Source organism: Cotesia typhae, unplaced genomic scaffold, assembly GCF_013202065.1.
Source record: "Cotesia typhae breed Kobodo isofemale line unplaced genomic scaffold, CoteBio_Ctyphae contig_43, whole genome shotgun sequence".
Taxonomy (NCBI): Eukaryota; Metazoa; Arthropoda; class Insecta; order Hymenoptera; family Braconidae; genus Cotesia; species Cotesia typhae.
Window position 1 is genome coordinate 2569778 of NW_027423752.1, and position 19274 is coordinate 2589051.

The 19274-nt window shown below is 29.8% G+C and overlaps 2 protein-coding genes across 5 annotated transcripts; one reads left to right on the forward strand and one right to left on the reverse strand.

Moving 5' to 3' along the window:
- Nucleotides 1-1021: 1021 nt before the first annotated feature.
- Nucleotides 1022-11975, reverse strand: Osi24 (Protein). 3 transcript variants are annotated; one of them, XM_074244297.1, is made up of 6 exons: nt 11656-11975; nt 11305-11516; nt 10149-10779; nt 8362-8535; nt 7953-8239; nt 1022-2975 (listed from the first exon to the last, which is right to left on the reverse strand). In XM_074244297.1, exons 3-6 carry the CDS (start codon nt 10696-10698, stop codon nt 2553-2555), a joined length of 1434 nt encoding a protein of 477 aa, XP_074100398.1. In that variant the 5' UTR covers nt 10699-10779; nt 11305-11516; nt 11656-11975; the 3' UTR covers nt 1022-2552. The 3 variants fall into 3 exon arrangements, with proteins under 3 accessions (XP_074100398.1, XP_074100397.1, XP_074100399.1); XM_074244296.1 differs by lacking the exon at nt 11305-11516 and having other exon boundaries at nt 1023-2975; nt 11656-11974; XM_074244298.1 differs by lacking the exon at nt 11305-11516 and having other exon boundaries at nt 1024-2975; nt 7953-8236; nt 11656-11974.
- Nucleotides 4146-5395, forward strand: LOC141528313 (uncharacterized). 2 transcript variants are annotated; one of them, XM_074244300.1, is made up of 4 exons: nt 4315-4356; nt 4467-5046; nt 5142-5247; nt 5341-5395. In XM_074244300.1, the coding sequence occupies exons 2-3, from the start codon at nt 4648-4650 to the stop codon at nt 5151-5153; spliced, it is 411 nt and encodes a 136-aa protein (XP_074100401.1). In that variant the 5' UTR covers nt 4315-4356; nt 4467-4647; the 3' UTR covers nt 5154-5247; nt 5341-5395. The 2 variants fall into 2 exon arrangements, with proteins under 2 accessions (XP_074100400.1, XP_074100401.1); XM_074244299.1 differs by having other exon boundaries at nt 4146-5046.
- Nucleotides 11976-19274: the final 7299 nt, after the last annotated feature.

Here is a 19274-nt window from a genome sequence, read left to right on the forward strand (position 1 = left end):
TGTGACCGAGTGACGGTTTTGACTGGCGATTTGTATTTATATGCGAAACGGTATTATGTATGTTATATGTTGGGTATTGTGGGTATATAATGGTTAATATATAAAGTAGTGTAAGTGAATTGTAAGATCAAGACATGGATGCGTGGGTTTGTTATTGAGAAGGAACAGAAAAAGGATTTTAAAAAAAGGATTTTTTTTTTTAACTGGAAAGTGAAAGTTCAGGAAAGGATGGCTAACCGGAACTGGATTTCTTCTTAATGGCTTTCAAAAAAATGGGTATTCGTTTCTTGACATAACAGTTAGGTGTGCGTCATAAAATGATATGAATAGTGGGATTTTCTGCCGTATGTTTAACAGTTTAATGAACTTTTTATGTCAGGTTGAAACTTTTAATTGGAAAAATTTATTGAGGAACGAATTTATTAGTCGGAAGAATTTGAGAAAATTACTGACAAAATAAAGATGTTTTCTTTTTTTTAATAAGAACGGTTGTAATTCTCCGTATTTAGAATGGAAAGAGTTTACTCTCGTAAAAACATTTTAAGGATTAAGTTAGTCTGCGAAAATTTTTTAAAGCTTGCAGAAAAAATAAAATTTACTTGGTACAAGAAATTTTTTCGAACGAATTAAATTGTTTCTAAGTGAGCACAAATTTTTAGTTCTAATGATGTAAATTTAATTTTCTTGAGTCAAGTAAATTTGTTTTCATTAAAAATTTTGGTTCTGTGTCAATCTGCCTTTTTTATCGACATTATTTTAAATAAAAATTCTAGATGAAAATTTTTTGTTTTTGATTATAATTATTTAATAATATTAATATAATACTGTACTTTTCTAAATTGTATGTGAAAACGGTATCATGGTAAGAAAATGATCTTGATTCGAAAGGAAAAAAGATCAAACCAAAAAAATTACCTTAAAAACTTTACTTTCTCAAACTAAACAAAAAAGTTTTTAAACTAATAAATTTTATTTCATACAAAAAATTGTCTTTTTCATTGAAAATCATACTGTTGCAAATTCTTCAGAATGATTTTGTTAGTCCAAGTTTATTTTTTTCAGTTGAAAATTTTTTTTTCTCATTTTAGTGCAGAGGTAGAAAATTTCTAGATAAACTGGGTTTCATAATTAGTAAAAACATTTAAATTTACAGCATATATTACATCAATGAAACTATGACTGAAAAATTGTGTTATAAACTCATTTTAGATTTTTAGATTACCAAATAAATAATTTTATACAAATTTCATCAGTATTTTTCTTAATTCCTTCCGTATTCTTCACATACTTGTTAAATTTTTATTTATTCTCTTTGAAAAATTTCATTTAATACCTCGGATCGTTTTTTAAAAAATGTGTCACTCTACACCTCCAGATAAACTTTTTTGAGCTTTTATTTTTACAATTGTATTATACAAGCTTACGAAACTCTAATGGTGAATATATTATCATTTTAATTGAGCACTAAAGATAATTGTAGATGTTTAAATGATAACAATACAATAAGCTTAATAATGATCAATTTTCGAATTAATCAAAATGCTTAATTTCAACAAAATGTAATTATACCGCTTCATTATCATGATAAAATTAATAATTTAAATATTTGATTACTGACTCGTGATGGTTATGTTCTATCTAATATACCTTCATGATAATTCATTAATCATATATATCATATTATATATTATATATTGAACTATAAATTTAATTGCCTTTGTTCCCATGAAAAAATTTATATCAAAAATATATGTATAGATTTGTTAAATCTATTTTCAACAAATATTTTTTTGGCGATCAAAAATTTATTTTGAAAATAAATTAGAATTCCATGTAAAAAAAATATATAAATATTTATTAACAGATTCTTATATTCGTATATTTCATAGAGATTGAAATATGTTTTTTTTTTGTTTTCATACACAGAAAAAAAAAAATTTCTTGAACCAAGAAAATTGTAAAAAAGACTGAAGTTATTTTGGAGCAAAAAGAACTTTTCTTAGCTTAAAGAAATTTTAACTTCATTCAAGAAATTTTCAATCTCCCTTAAGATTGTCTTGATTTAAGAAAATTTACGCTGGACTCAATACTTTCTTTTTTTCTGTGTAGATGCATTTCTTCACTACAGTTTAAAATATGTAAAGTATGTACGAAAATCGTCCAAGAGTTAGCTATCAAAACTGTATTTTTTATACATATTTTATTAATTATTTATTTAGTTTTGATATATTTTTAATATAAATTTTTTTCAATGAAGTAATTATAAATTTAAATCCATCATTACTTTATAAATAATAAATAAATAATTCAAAATAAATTCCAGTTCCACTGGATGAATTTTTAAATAAATTATTTTAGTTACTTAAAAATATTTAATTAAATTAATTATAATAATCTGTTTGTTTTATTCTTAAACAACCACTTTGATATCAAAAACAGTCTGTGATGCCACAAACTAATCACTCTTTAGAACTAAGTCAAAAATAAATAAATTTAACAAAAAATAAATTAATAAATAAATAAATAATTATCTAAATCTATACATTTAGTTCCTATAATTTTCTGGCGTGAACAAGTTTGTCGATATCCTGATAGGTTGCAAGCATGGCTTGATTTTGCCTTAAACTAGGATCATCTCTGGCTATTTCACAATTTACGTAAACGTCTTCGCACTTCACTCCGTCCTGGCCATCTTTGGCGGCTTTCATGTACCGGAAGAATCTCAGCGTTTCGGGATTGTCACTCGCCGGTCGACGTAATTCATTCAATTCGCGGGATAATTGAGCTGATATGAGGTTTGAATACGGTGCAAAACGGGCCGGGCTGCGATACATGGCACATACCGCGTATTCGCGACATCCCTCAGTGGTGTGTCCAAGACGGGAAAATACTGCGTCCAGTCGAGAGAGCAAGGGCGAATAGAATGGATCGTAGTTTGTTAGAAGAAGAGAACTTGAAGGAATCTCGTGAAATACCTGGAAATTAAGAATTATTAGGTTATTTTGTTAATTTTATTCTTTAACAATTATTTCTAATAGATAAAATTTATAATATAAGAAACTTTAATGAGTTTCATTGATGACACATTCAAAATTTCATAAAATCTAAATTTATTGCATTCTAACTGTTAAGCCGATAGTAAAAATATTTTTGATGTCATTAAATTGACAAAATATAACAGAAAAATGCTGAAATTTTGGTAACAATAACTAATAATTCGAAAAATTTTTAAGTGCATGATTCATCAAGTTTATTAAATTTTTAATAAAAATTAGGTTACAATGATAAAAAAGTCAACTTGATTCGAGAAAAAAATCTTGAACTAAGAATAGAATTTTCAAGAAAATAATTTTTTGAGTTAAGAGAAAAAATTTTTAAACTAAAAAAAAAATCAAGCGGAAAGTTACAGGGATGGTCTTTGGGGTCAACCATTTTCCAGGTTATTTTATCAATGTCTGTAACTAAATTTATTATTTTCAATTATTTATGGATAATTATAAATGATAACTCAAATATTTCGCAGTATTTTCCTCACTGAACTCAGGACGAGCTATTATTATAACGTGCATGCGCACACAGGACAAAATTTACCGTAGATCATGCAAACACCTTCATTAAGTCAAACCGACTATTCTATTTTAAATAACGCACGCTTACAACGCGCCATCTATTTACGTCATTTCCTTTATTACCAACATAAATGGAAAAAAAACTGAAAGTACACTAAAAAGAAGTTTTCTGCTCGGCACCATCTACTGTATAGTAAAGAGTGAATCATTACCGGTACAATCTGTACAGCTGCGAGTAGCAGTTTGGATGGTGACCGTCAGGATCCATTCGGGTGCCATTCACGATACTATTGCTTCCGTCAGTATTATGGAGGGTAGAGGTAAGGAGAATCATCTCATATGGGAGAAAAGTTGAAAAAGTGTCCAGCTGTATGCTATAAATAACAGTTCAAAATTCTTCCACAATCGCGCTGGTTTACACAAAGGGTATGGTATGAATGTAGCAATTGTAGATGAATTGAAGTATGCCGAGTTGAAAAATGTAAAATCATTGTCGACTAGAGTAGTCAATTATTTAAAATTTCAATAACTTACGTAGTACAGAATAATATAGTAAATATAACCTTAAAAAAATATTATAAGGGAACGTGCACCTAAAGTGATTTTATTTCATAAACTGTGAATAGTACGCTTATTGGTTTATTAACATTTAATTTTATAAAAAAGTACGTGAATACCAAAACAGTTATGGGTAAAGTTTGTGTTGTGAAAAGTTGTCCAAGTGGGCGTAAATCCAAAAATAAAAAAAAATGGTTCGCCTCAGTCTATTTCGTATTTCTAACCAACAGTATGTAAATCAATTTATTATGAAAAATTTATTTTATAAACCATTGCTCATTTCTATAATTTTTTTAGTCAACGAAGGCATATTAATTTTTTATTTATCTAATTTCACAGACATCGGCGAGATTACAAAATTGGAAAATTTCGTTGGGTATTGAATTAAAGGCTACTGATTACATCTGTCATCTCCATTTTAAAGAGGAACAAATAAAAATGTACGAGAAACTGTACATAAAAAGAGAGCTCAAGATTATGCCTTTAGGAAAAAAAAATACTTAAAGAAGAAGCTTTACCAATGATCCAGCATCAGTTTATTCCGATACTTGAACAGGAGCTTCTAACAAGTACTGTAGATGAACTGGAAAAGCCAAGCTTACATTTAAATAACTCTGGAGACGAAGAGCTGTTTCAAGTGCACGAAAACAACATCGAGCCACCGAAAATATTAGCAGATGAAGATGTTCCTAATAATCCAATAGGTGCTGTTGTTCAAAGTGAACAAGACTTGATAGAACCACCTCTCAGTCAAGACGCATCTAAGGATTCCTATAATCTGCAAGAAATCGAAGCTCCAAAATTACCGCCGTTTTGGCTGTATATACCCAAGCCCAATGGATTTGTATTCATGCGAATGGACCCAACAACTCAGCAGATCAAAATTCGGTTACGCTTAAACAAGGATACATCTATTACTGTATGTATTAATTAATGTTCGAGTAGATACATCTATTTTTTTAAAACAATCATTGATTATTTTAAACAAGTTAGTTATTTTTCCTAACAATGAAGAACTACCTCTAAACGAAAAATTGCATTCATTAAGTTGTGTCTATAACTACTTAAAATCAGTGGAAAGGTGGCCTATATGCGTTGGTACTTAGATTGACAGTACTAAGTAAGGATTGCTTGTTTTTTGATAAGTGAATGTATGAACTACTGAGGACAGAATTTATACGAATTGAATTAATATATTTACATTAATTTTCAGGTATTCAAAACTTTGTAAAAATGTGATAGTTGGTGATGACATTTATAAAAGAAACCAAGCTAATCCGAGATGTAAATCTTGTCGAATCTTACGGAATCGATTACAGAGTCAAAAGTCGACTTCAATGAATTTGGAAAGAACAACTGCTAAAAAAAGACGTGCTTCAAATCTGGTTAAACAGTGCAAACGTTTAAAACAAATGGTAAGTTTTGTAAAATACAATTGTTTGAAGCTAGAAGCAGCATTTCATTCTTACTATTGTTCAAGATTTGTTAATTTAACATTTATTAATTTAACAATTGGAATCGTTTCTAATTTTACGTTTATCACTTCTACTATAAATTCTATGTTTAAGCAGTTATAATGCTTACATAATTTAACGAAGGACGACAACAAAGGGTTTATAAATGTTAGGTGGAGGGTGTATATAATAAAATAATAAATTTTCACATTCCAGTAATAAGTCTTGATACTATATACGTATTGAATTTATCTGACATATAAAGTAGATCTTTACTAATTTTTATCATTTACAAGTACCTTATTGTACACTATGGCCTTTAATTCAATATTATTTAACATTGGTTATGGGAAAAGTTGATTTCATGCTCGACTGGTTTTTCATTTTCACCTCTACCCTCCATAGTCAGTATACAGTTTTCCTAACCTCACTCTCCTCTAGATAGTAACGTGTAGATTGTGACAGTCGCGATCTCGTATAGTGCAGAGCAGAAAAATTTTTTTTCAATGTAATCATTACTTTAGCGTTAGATTTTTCTCCAATAAATTTTTCTATTTATTATATAGTTAAAAAAATTAGGAAAACGGTTGACCCTGAAGGCCATCCCTGCAACTTCCCGCTACTGTCGTAATTAAACGCTCGAAATTGAACTTATTATGTCTTTGAGCTCTTCGAGCTCAAAAATCTAATTTTCGTGTAGTTTTGAGCTCTCTGAGCTCAAAAGTTTGATAGGAGTTTAATTAATCACTTCTTCGTCAACGATAACTCACGAACGAATCAACCGATTTCAACCGGCTTGGTGGTCTATAAATTATTTGAGTTCCATGAACTCACATGAGTATCACAATAAAAATAATTAAAGAAAGAAAGCGAAAAACATTTTTCAATCGTAAAGGACTTTCGCATTTTAAGTCATGCAAGTTTATTAGTTAAAATAATGAAAAATTTGTCTTTTTGTTTAGTGAATATAATAAATCGTACAACGTCAAGGTATATGACTTTATAGGAATAAATAGATGAACATGTACCAAGCTTGCGTGATAAATTGTTTTCACAAGACGTAAAGAAGAACTAAATTAATCTGAGGAAACAAATCCGTTAGTGTTATTTTTTCTTTTTACTTTTGACTCCTGCTTATTATTTATTATCAGTTCAATCATTCTTATTTCCCTATGCCGCATGTATAGTACCGAAGTATTATACATTATACATATCTTCCGACAGTTCCGTTACTGGAAAAATGCTTCATGTAGGTCGAAATAGGAAACGATTAATTTATGTATTTTCTAGCTATTATTGTGATATTATCTAAGCGGTGTTTCGGATAGATCTAAGAATAATCTTAAAAGATCTAATTAATTTTTCCATCTATCTCACCAGATAATTTATCGTTTTTTTTTATTACAAATAAATTAAACCACGATAAAAATTTGATTGGAATCTTGCTATAAAATTTATTTTCCATTTCTTGTGATAAATCTTTTTTTATTAATAAAATAAATAGTATTATACTTTCAAATAATAAAATGTATAAATACCATATACATAATACTATTAACTTCCATTGAGCAACGCATGGTCTTTAATGAATTCGAATGATTGTTTCGTTCCGCTCGTGGGACTAAGAATGATTCTGCAGAACTCGTTATTTGTATCATAACAGAAGTTTAGTAAAACAGTATTTTTAAAATCGAACAAGAATCATCAAAGTAATAATTTCATTTTCTTCAAAAAAATTTTTTTTTAAAAACTATTCTAGGTGCGTTTAATTTAACTAGCAAATTGCAGTCATTATAGATCGTAGAAAATAAACCGAAATTTCTACGTAGATTATTTACAGAAGAAGATCCTGAAATTAAACGATCAGATAGATTGGCAGCTAAGAATAATAATATTTTCTTCAAGATCCGAAATTTTACTCCTATGACCTATAAGCATTCATTTTATGACCTATAAGCATTTCACGGCCTAGGCCGTGAAAAAAAGACGGTATGGTAGAGTTCTAGAAAAGAGTCCCTGTACGGACGCCACCCAGCGCTCAAAAGTTGAACTTTTGGAGCGAGTATAACAAAAAACCTTTTTTCAACATAATAGTTACTGCGTGAAAAATTTTTATTTCTTCAGCTGAGAAATAACATTGTTGAAAATTTTATTTCTTATCACAACAATGCCCATTTTTTTCAAAAAGAAATTTTTTCTCAGCGTAGCGACATAAAATAATTTCTTAGAAAACATAAGATTGATTAGTGCAATATGGTTGTGATAGAAGCATTTTAAAATCACAAAATTGCTTGACCTTGATGTGTTAATCATAAAACACTATCTCAACGGTGTTGGCGTTATGAGGTGTGCAAAAATAAATGAGTATTACCTTAAAGTCTTGTTTTTTCGCGTAACCATTAGCAGCATGCCTGGTATAGTATCTGTCATTAAGCATGGCGACCGGTGACAATCTTGAGTCAATAAAAGAATACCTCGAGTCTGGTTTCTGAACTTGCATCATTCCTTCCTCGTACATTGCAGATGCTGGCAAGGTTCCCAAGGGTTGTTTCGCCAGATAATCATCATTGTAGAAATCAGAGTTGTCTTTGAATTCAAAGTTTTCATCCGGTTGCGCAGTGACACCTTGTGAAGACTGTGCGAACGATGAAACCCCTGCTAAACAGTCACAAAAACTGATGAACCCGCTCAGATTGAATAATCAATAAAAATAAGCGAATATTGATTATAATTCATGATAACTATTATTTGAATTTAGTGGCTAAGTAACAACTAATTACCTTTTCCTACCATTTTACCAATACTTCCAATGATACTTGGCAAAAAAAGTGCTATCAGGATACTTTTAATAACCTGAGCACCTATGATTAACGGTAACAGCAGCTTCTTCAAACCGAACGCTAAAAAACCAAGTCCAAAGCCTGTTAAAAATGGATTCTTTCCATCCGACAAAGCTGAAAGCAAAATTTTACCAGGCACTTTTAGCGTTTAGTTGCTGTTAGTCAAGCCATGCGCTTTCCATTAAAGGCCACGATCTTCAAATCTTTATTTCTTGCTGCTAAAGTTTTCTTCAAAAATATTTATAAATTTTGCCCCTTTTTTTTTTTATTGCATTAATCATTCATGCAATCATTCATAACGAGCAGTTACTTTTACACGACATTCAAAATAATTTTAAATAACATTAATATTATTACTTTCAATTGTACAATTAAAATAATAGCGTAAGTTAATAAAATTCATAAAAGAATTTCATAAGAAGTTAGGTTGATAAAAACTTATTGAATGTCTGAATGTGACTTCTAAATGCGCGTTCTCAAAAGAATTTTGATTTAAATTAGTTGATTCAATTTAACAATTATAATTTTTAATAGCGACGAAAAAATTTTTTATTTATTATCAGATCTAGACATATGGAGCCGATTTGAACATCTAAGAAAATTTGCATTTAGGTCTAATCACATGTAATATTTTTACTTAAGAGGGAACACCACTGTGACGGTGGAAAAAAAAGGTTATTCTCGAGAATTTTTTTTACCGGGAAAATAAAGGAATCTGGGAGTCGGATTTTCTTTATTTTATTAAGGGTACATTAAAGATTATTACTCTAAATTTTTATTAAAAAATATTTAATTATTACAAAGTTATTAACAATCTCGTAGAGCACTAAAAAAAATGTCCCCTTCCATGGTCAGATCGATAACTCAAAAACGGATTATCTGAAAATAAAAACCTAAATTGCTTTTTAATCAATAAAGATGTAGTTATCGTCGCAGGTACAGAATTTTGAAAATTTTAATTTCCAAAAAAATGGCGACTGATTGAAAATTATCTCACTATTCTTACTGCTTTTATTTTTTGTTTTAACTCGGCTAAAAAAATCTTTAAAATCAAAATTTTTAAAATTTCGAACATGCAACGACAACTACATCCTTACTGATTGAAAAGCAATTTGGGTTTTTATTTTTAGATGATCCGTTTTTGAGTTATCGATTCGACCATGGAGGGGAAAATTTTTTCCAGTGCTCTTACGAGATTGTTAATAACTTTGTGATAATTAAATATTTTTTAATAAAACTTTAGGGTAATAATCTATAATGTGCCTTTAATAAAATGAAAAAAATCCGATCCTCAAATTCCTTTATTTTCTCTATCAAAAAAATTCCCAAAAAACACCTTTTTCTTTTCGACCGTCACAGTGGTGTTCCCTTTTAAACATTAATACCAAATTGTTCCAAATTTAAAAATTCTTTATGAATCAATTTTAAAAAAATTTGTTTCATCCTCCATTTTGAATCATTTTAAAGCTATATTTCTCCGTGACATTTCTACCTACGATAATTTGAAATTTTATTTTCGACATACAAATATCGTCTTTTTCAAATGTTCAGCTCGAAAATTCCCCAATTATCCAAGATAAAGTATTAATTACTTAAAAAATTAACAAAAGAAAAAAAAGACAATTATTAATCATAACAAGCTTAATAGCAAAGCAGCGTTAAATAAGCTTTGTAAGCGTTTTGTTAATAACAAAAGCGATATACAATTGAGAAATAAATTAACTTACAACCAAAGAACGTTCTCGGCTGTCTCAATTGGTTCAGTTTTATTTTTAAAACATAATTTTTGGCCAGCCTGTGAACTTTATCGAACAAACTTTCGTGCGGATCTACAGCCGTAGAATTTGTCCTCTTTTCTATTTGCACTGAATCGGTAACGTCGAGTACGCTCTTACCCTTGAGGCCGTCTAAAAAATCCTCTAAATCTTTTTTTAAACATTTGGTAGCTGAGCCTTTGCAAGCTTTGGTGTCTATTGAATTTGGATTTTGACTCGGAGATTGAGAAGAATTGTTGTCGGTGTAAGTTAGCCCAGAAACGTCGATATCAAATTTGCTGGGCTTATTTTTGAAAGAATGTGGATGGGATAAATCAGGCTTATCATCCATCCAATTGTGATCTACGTAGCTAGACGTAACTTCATTGCTTCCTGTCTCGTTCACCTCGGCCTTGACCTCCAGTGCATTACAACAGGTAAATGTAATTGCAATTATTAAGTAATAATAATAATAATAACAATGATTAGATTTTTTATGACTCCAGGTGTTTCTATAAGCCATTTTGCTGGAACTCAGCAATCTTGAGCGTGATTATTGTTATTTAGGATCAAAAATGGCTCGGCTGCATTATCATCTTGTTAGCTAGAAGTAAAAAGTCATAATAATTGAGTTTATGTATAATAATAGGCAATAAGAACTAAATTGCTGTTAAAAATAGAGTAAAAAATTGATGTAGTTTATTGTAACGATGTTTACTTAGTAGATATTTATTTTTGCATGGATCGTAAATTTACTCATGATTTTTTATTGTTATTTTAATACTTTCTACATCAAAAAAAATTTTTTTATCATAAAAAATGGACTTGTCTACATTTTGTAGTAATTTTCTCTGAATGTCTAAAATTTTCAAAAATTTTAATCTCTGAATTTTTTTTTTTTAAGTTGTAATTTTTTTAAATGTTATACCTTTCCAAAAATGTTGTAATTTTCTAATTTAAAATTTAAAAATTTTTTTAACTCAGCATTAAAAAAATTGTATCCAAAATTGAAATTTTGAAATTCAAAAAAATTCCAAAAATTACGCAAGCAAACTTCTCAAAAAAATAATCGTAATTTTAAAATTACTTAAAACTAAATTTAAAAAAAAATATTCAAATTTTTTTTCACCTTTCAAAAATTTCAATTTCCTAAATATCAAAAAATTTCTTTAAATTTCAAAATTCTTTCAAGTCGTCCAATATTTTCAGATTTCAAAATAATTTGCCCAAAAATAATTTGCAGCTAAATAAAATCCTGATATTCCTAAAATCTGATGTTTTATTTTGCCCTGGATACACAGTTAAACTTTACAATGCCTTATTTTTTCCGGATTCCTGTTCCTGTGTATAAATTTAATAACAATAATGTAAACTATTTAATGGTCAATACACACCGGTCATTCACCGTACTATCACTATTGTGCTCTCTCAAGGCCACTTGTCAGACAGAAAATATTAATGAAAAAAAAAAAATACTTACACGTGTTGTAAACACAGTCCTTAATCTCAAAGTAATTAAACAAAAAAAATATTTATCGCACTGATTAATAACAAATCTTGACTACTAACTCAACTTTGCTTAGATTTATATACAAAAACTTGAATAAATAAAATAAAGTTGTTAAACATTCAAAAAGGAATGAAAAATCGGTAAAGCAGTGGTACTAAATCGAGCAGTTTAAAGTCGGCTCGCGGACGGCGGACTCCACGGTACTGGCGAACGCACTCTTGGAATCGGTTGAACGCGGTTAATCTGGGTTACCCGGCCATCAGTCGTCTGTCCATTTGTACACTACTGTAGAAGAGGGCTACCTTTACTTCTTGAGCCTTCCTTCTTCCAATAATAATAATAATGGTAAAGTTAAAAAGAAGAGGAAATAATAAATACATAAAAATACTTAAATGTTATCGCTCTTTTTCTCACCTTTCTATTCACCGATTTACTTTCTTTATTGCTCTAATCAGGCTTATCATTTACACTTTGTCGTTCTTACACACCTCACTAAATTTATTTATTTATTTATTCATTTACAGCTATTTATTTATTTATTTAACGACCGAATTCTACTTATATTTAAACTTGAAATTTTATTAATTTTACATTTATCCTAAATTTTTTAATATAAAAAACCTTTTTTAAATCCTTTATTTTTTATTACTTTAATTCAATATTCATAAATAAATTTGGCTTAAAAAATAATGATAATTTATTTATGAGATAATTTTGAAATAATAACAACAGAACAATTATAATTAAGAACAAAAACTGACCTTAAACTCAAAAAAATTTTATTCCAATCAATTGTAATTATATCGAAAAAGGATTCATCAGATATAATTATTATTTTCTGGGTGCTTCTCAAAAAAATTTTCTAGAAACTTCGATAAATCTCGTATATCGATTAATTATTTTCACGTGCCGAAATTTAACTCAGATGCTTGACATCCATGATTTAGCTATAAATAATTGTTTTCTACTTGTGAGTAACAATTTGATAATCAAATCCTTTAATATGTACACGTTTTGGAACTATAAGGTAGTTGTTGTAGTTAAGACATAGCGTCAGAAAATTCTAAATTTTTGTATACGTATTACGAACATGATGATACAATTATCCTTAAAATTTGAAGTCGATTAACCACCTATAACGCAAGAAAATTAAATTTAAAATTCTATGGTGCTACATTTATTCAATTTTGAGTTTCCATTATTACAAATAATACATTCACAATTTATCAAATGTAACTACTAATAAAGTCACACTGAAGAAAAGGTTCACTTGAGCCAAGAAAATATTTTTCTTCCTAATTGTTTTCTTGAGCGAAGAAAAAAAATTTTTTTGACACATGAAATTTCACTTATTGCAACAACATTAATTCTCTTGCTTTAAGAAATATGTATCTTGATGTAAGAAAATTTATTTGTCAAGAAAATCTTCTTGTTTTGAGAAAATTCAGCCTTTTGCTCCAAAAAATTTAGTTCTTGATAGAAGTAAATTTTCTTGTCTTGAGAAAATTTCTCTCTTGCTCCAAAAAATTAAATTTCTCGATAAAAGTAAATTTTCATTTATATTTTCATATTAACATGCCAAATGGGAAGATTAAATAATATTGAATCATTTTTTTTTCATTCAATCTGTATAAATGCACGCTAAAATAATATAAAATGGATATCAAAGATTTAAGAGAAAAATTTTCTCAAGATGAGAAAATTTTTTCTCAACTGAAGTAGGTGGCATTGCTTCCCTAAATTATCTAAAAATTTTGATCAAATATAAAAATGTATTGTATCAAGTATTTATGATAATTTGAATTAAGAAAAAATTACTTATACCAAGAATAGAATTTCAAGAAAAAATTTTACTTCGGCCAACACAACTTCGGTCTCCCTTTAGGGACCTGCAAATTTTCTTGAGCCAAGAATTTTATTCTTCAGTCAAGAAATTTTTCTTTCTGTGCACAATTTAGATTACATGAGATTGCATTTACTATTCTAGTATGCTCTGCTCTTTAGACTTAGATTTTTTTCCTTCTTTTTATTTGTATTTTTGTATTTTACTATTTAATTGATTTTTCTTATTAAAGTCTCATGAATCACGTTTTAATTAAAAAATTTAGTTTTTGTTGTTTTATTTTGAGAAGTGTTGAAAATGATCTTCTCAAATTTAAAACAAAATGAGCTTGTTTGTCATTTTGATTTATAAAAAACTCTTCATTTATTTTACTTTTTCACGTCAGATAATCATTTGATTATGCCTAAATATGTGTAATAATAACAAAAAATAGTCACTGATGGTTTCAGTGGATTTTGTCCGTATTTAACTATAAAAAACCTCTCTTGTTACAAAAGAATTATACTAATGAATTAGTATATTTGAAATAATTCTAATTGGATTTTAAAAAGAAATTAATTCTTTAGTCTCTCGGATTTTAGTATTTTTCTTTACTATAAATTTATGAGTATCTCTCTCGAACGATGCTTTCCAGAAGAAATTTCTATTTTCTTGGTTTCATGCCTTTAATAATTTTTTAGAAGGAGTAAACTAATCGGAAACAGATGTAGTAACGGAAAATATTAGAGTTTAAGATGCTTTTTTATTTTTACTAGTTTTAAATAGATTGTAAAATCACATGATGTATGGTTGTAAATTTAAGGATTAGACGGGTAACAGAGACTGTTCGACATGTTGTCAGCAGATGTCAAAATATTTGTAAGTTTCTGTTACTGTAGAAAATAAGAAATATGTAACGTGAGGTATGAGTGAGAGAGTGAAAAACAGAGAGAGAGATTGATTGATTGATTAATAATTTATTAATGCCAAGGCACAGGCCAAATGGCAATATTAAATATAAAAATATTACATAAGATATTGCAATATAAGTAACAGTAAGTACAAAACTTAGTCTACTGAAAAATTTGAGATATAAAATAATATAAATGATTCAACCAATAACTCTGTTACAATAGCTTCAGATAACCTTTTAACTACAAAGTTCTTCAAAGTCTTTCATAGTCTTTAATAAATCTTTTTTTTTTTTTTTTTTTATTTAGTTTAGTTAATTAGTTTAGTTTTTTATTTAGTTATCTAAAGTTAATAAATGATCAAAAACTCTGTTCTTAAACACTTCTAAGCTACTTGAATTTACTAACTCATCAGGTAGTTCTTCTCTCTCAGGTAGAGAGAAATTAACTTACTTTCATTGTCTAACAGAATCACATCTAGCCATGAATCACAGTCACTTTTATGGAAAGTAGCACCATAAGGTACACAATACAGTGATGACTCCACAATGAAATCCTTCAAGTGATTTGCAATATAACTATCCTCTATCAGGTTGCTATTCAAATCACCAGCTATAATGATATTATTAAAACTTGGAGAGAGTCTTGAAAATATTTCAAAGAATTCGTTGAGAAGTAATCCTTTAGGTCTTCGATAGATACAAGATAGTAAAAGATGCGATCCTGTATTCAAAGTTAGGTCAACAATAAGAAACTCCGGTTGATTTAAGTAGTCAGAAGTTGAGATGTGAAGCACTTTGGTTTTTAAGGATTTATGTACTAGCCATGCAACACCACCTCCCTGAACGTACCGACCAGAAGAGAGAGAGAGAGAGAGAGAGAGATTGATTGATTGATTGATTGATTGATAGTTTATTAATGCCAAGGCACAAGCCAAATGGCAATTTTAAATACAATATGAATTACAAATACAATAATAATAGAAAAATTATATAAGTACATAAACTATAATAAAGATCTAATATAAAAATTTATATTTATTTTATCTGATTCAACTAGCATACTCACTAAATTATTCAATTTATAACAGCCGATAAAATAACAAAGTTGGAGAATTTAACACTTAGAATCTAACAGTAATTATCAGAGAACTTATCACTTTACAATAACAAAATTAATAATCCAAATTCAACAAATGGTCAAAAATTTTATTTTTGAACACTTCAAGACTAGATGAGTTTACAATCTCTTCAGGCAGTTCTTCCCACAATCGTATTACACTCACTTGGAATGACCGCTCCATGAAGGTCGTAGCAAAATGCGGAAACGTGAAAAGAGAGTGTTTTTGGCTGCTAACCTATCTGAACGTCTGACTTCGGTCTCCTCAACAAAAGCATCTCGTAGGTACTTGGGTTTACCAACTTGAAGTAGCTTAAGAAGTAAGTAACTCATGAAGTACATTCTACGATATTTCACAGTAAGCCATCCCAATTCTCGTTGATAAGGTGTTATATGCTCATCTTTTCTAAGATTAAAAGTGAACCTAATTGAGCAATTTATTGCACGTTGAAGTTTCAAGTCATTTTCAAATGTTGAATCTACTAATACGATGGAACAGTAATCAAGAAGTGGTAAGATGGTGGATGATACTAACAATTTCCTGATGTCAGTTGAGAAAATGTTCTTCCGAACCTTGAGAGAATGCAAGGCTGAATTAACTTTGCTAACCACTAGCTTGACATGATGATTCCAACTTAGGTTCCTACTGATGTGTAATCCCAAGCACTTGGTAGTATCAACATATGGAATTATGACACCATCTATAATAATAGGTGGCAGATCAAAGTTACTCAGTTGTTTCAGCTTGCTATTTGAACCCAAGATCATTGCTTTGGTCTTGGACAAGTTTATCTCCAAGCCATGCTTCCTTGCCCAATCCGCAACTGATTGTGCATCAATGTTGACCTGTCTGACTGCCTCTTGTAGTTGATACATAAAGAAGTGTAGATAAATATATTTGTCATCAGCAAACAGACCATGGTTACAATACACTAACCATCTGACAACAGAATTCATGACAATTAAAAACAGGATTGGACCAAGCACAGAACCTTGAGGAACACCAGATGAAGTTCTAAGGAGCTGAATTGGAGTCCCAAGATTATTCAGTATTGACTGAGAGCGATTTGATAAGTAGGAGAAAAACCAGATAATTGTTTCCATTGAAAAACCAAGCTCAAATAACGCAATCAGTATGATCTTGGGGTCAACATAGTCAAAAGCCTTACTCAAATCAAATAAGACTATTATGGTAAGTTTATTTTTGTCCATCGCCTGCCTAATATCATCAGTGAGCCTCAGTAAAGCTGATTGTGTGCTGTGATGTTTCCTAAATCCGGATTGCAAAGGATCGAGTAACTCGTTATCCTCCAGATAGGTTATCACTTGATTTGCAATGATTCTTTCAAACACTTTGGCCAGATGGGATAGATTTGCAACAGGTCGGGTATCTGACGGAGATCTAGGTGGTGAAGTTTTATTCAAAGGTATAATAAATATAATTTTCCAAATGTCAGGGAATATTCCAGTATCAAGAGATCTATTAAATAATGCAGTAATAAACAGTGAAATTTGTGGAAGGTGATCCGTAGCCATCTTAAATCCAATCCATCAGGACTTTTTCCTTTAGACTTTGAAAGAGTAATATGCAATGCCTTAGTAACATCTACAATGTCAATCATGGTCCACTTGAATAAACAATTGACTTGTCTTGAATAGTCCATCGGCAGCAGATCAACAAAATTTTTATTGCAAGGTGGATGTTTTCTTACTATGTTTGCGTAATACTCATTCAATTCAAGAGCATCAAAAAAGTTTAGCGGTGATGAAGGGTTAGACTTAATTAGTCCAAGATGTTTAAGCTTACTCCAAATAGATGAACCATATGAAAGATTTGAAAGAATAGTTTTTAAGTATTCTTCACGAGCATGATTTAACTCAGCTTTTAAGTTTTTTCTCTTAATTCTAAAAAGAGCAAGCAAATTTAGGTCCCGAGTTCTCCTAGCTTTCTTATAAATTTCATCGCGTTCTTTGCACTTCACTTTTAATTCTTTTGTAAACCAAGGATTACTTTGACGGACTATCTTCTTAGTAATTTCTGGTGCAAACAAATCCAGAGAAGATAGAACACCAGATTTGAAGATAGTCAGCAACTCATTTGGATCCGAATTCTCTAGTATAGCATTATCAATTCTTAAAGTGTTCATCAAAGTTCTTGAAAGAGCTTGATGATCACAATTTTTTAGGTTTCTAAAGGTAACTTTCTTTGGTGCTGGTTTTGAACAATTTAATTTATATTTACAAAATAAATAGTCATGGCCATCAATGAACGGAGAATCGGATTTAGCAAACGAAACTAATTTACTATCACTGTCAAGCAGGATGACATCCAACCAAGAATCATAATTATTTTTATGAAAAGTAGCTCCGTAAGGTACGCAGAACAGTGATGATTCAAGAATAAAGTCTTTCAGGTGCCTTGCAGTATAACTATCTTCTAACAAGTTACAATTTAAATCACCAGCTATGATTATATTGTTGAAATTTGGAGCAAATCTTGAAAAAATGTCAAAGAATTCGTTAAGAAATAGCCCTTTCGGTCTTCTGTAAATGCAGGATAATAAGAGGTGAGATCCAGAGGATAAAGTGACATCGGTAATTAAATATTCTGGTTGGTTTAAATAGTCAGAAGTTGAAATATATAAAATCTTGACTTTTAAGGACTCGTGGACAAGACAGGCCACTCCACCTCCCTGGATGTAACAACCAGTATCTGCATGTTTTAAGGTTCGATCTCTTCGAAAAATATTGTAGCCATTCAATGAAAAAATACTGTTGTCGTGTGAGGGTTTTAACCACGTTTCAACAAGGATAATAATGTCAGGTTGAGTATCATTAATCAAATTCAAGAATTGAGCAGTATGGCCAACAAGGCTATTTATATTTAGACTAAGTACATTAGATAAGAGAGAGAGAGAGAGAGAGAGAGAGAGAGAGAGAGAGAGAGAGAGAGAGAGAGAGAGAGAGAGAGAGAGAGAGAGAGAGAGAGAGAGAGAGAGATGGTCCGAGATGGTGGTGAGAAGGGACCGAGCGGCCCAAGTAATTTTAAAAGAGGTAGTTGTAAGTTAGTCTAATACCACCCAGGCTAGTGAGCAGTTGTATGTTATTTTCCCTTATCAATAAATCTATTATTATACTTTTAAAAAATATTGTCTCGTGCTGTAATTTCTTTTAATTATTATAATCTAAAAATCTATATTCTACACAGATTACATACAAATATCTATAACATATGTAAGAAACAATCAAAGAGTAATGGACGCGTGACGTGCACTTATCGCGATCTAGTCATATAGACCTTATACCCGTTACATTAATGTGACTTTTTTCCTCTGCTATAACGCATAGTGTAACGGTTGACTTGACGTACATAAGCGACATTTCTTATGTTACATTACATTAGGACATATAGATCTATCAAACTAAACGAATTTTATATTGTAATGACAATGATAACAACAATAAAAATATTACATATGACTAGTATTTATCGTATCGTAAGCATCCGATCTATGTAGATCATTATCATTTACCAGTCAATTTAATACTCAATTGTTGAGGGCATTTAGCAAAATTACTTGTTGACAAAAAGTAACGGGCTTCTCGTATCGGATCGATTGATTTCTGTTTAACAACTGAATACATTGTAATACTTATTATGTTCCATGTCTAGTGTATATGTATGAATTTATGAAGAGTAATAAGTATTTTTAAGCAGCATTCCAGTTCCGAGATTT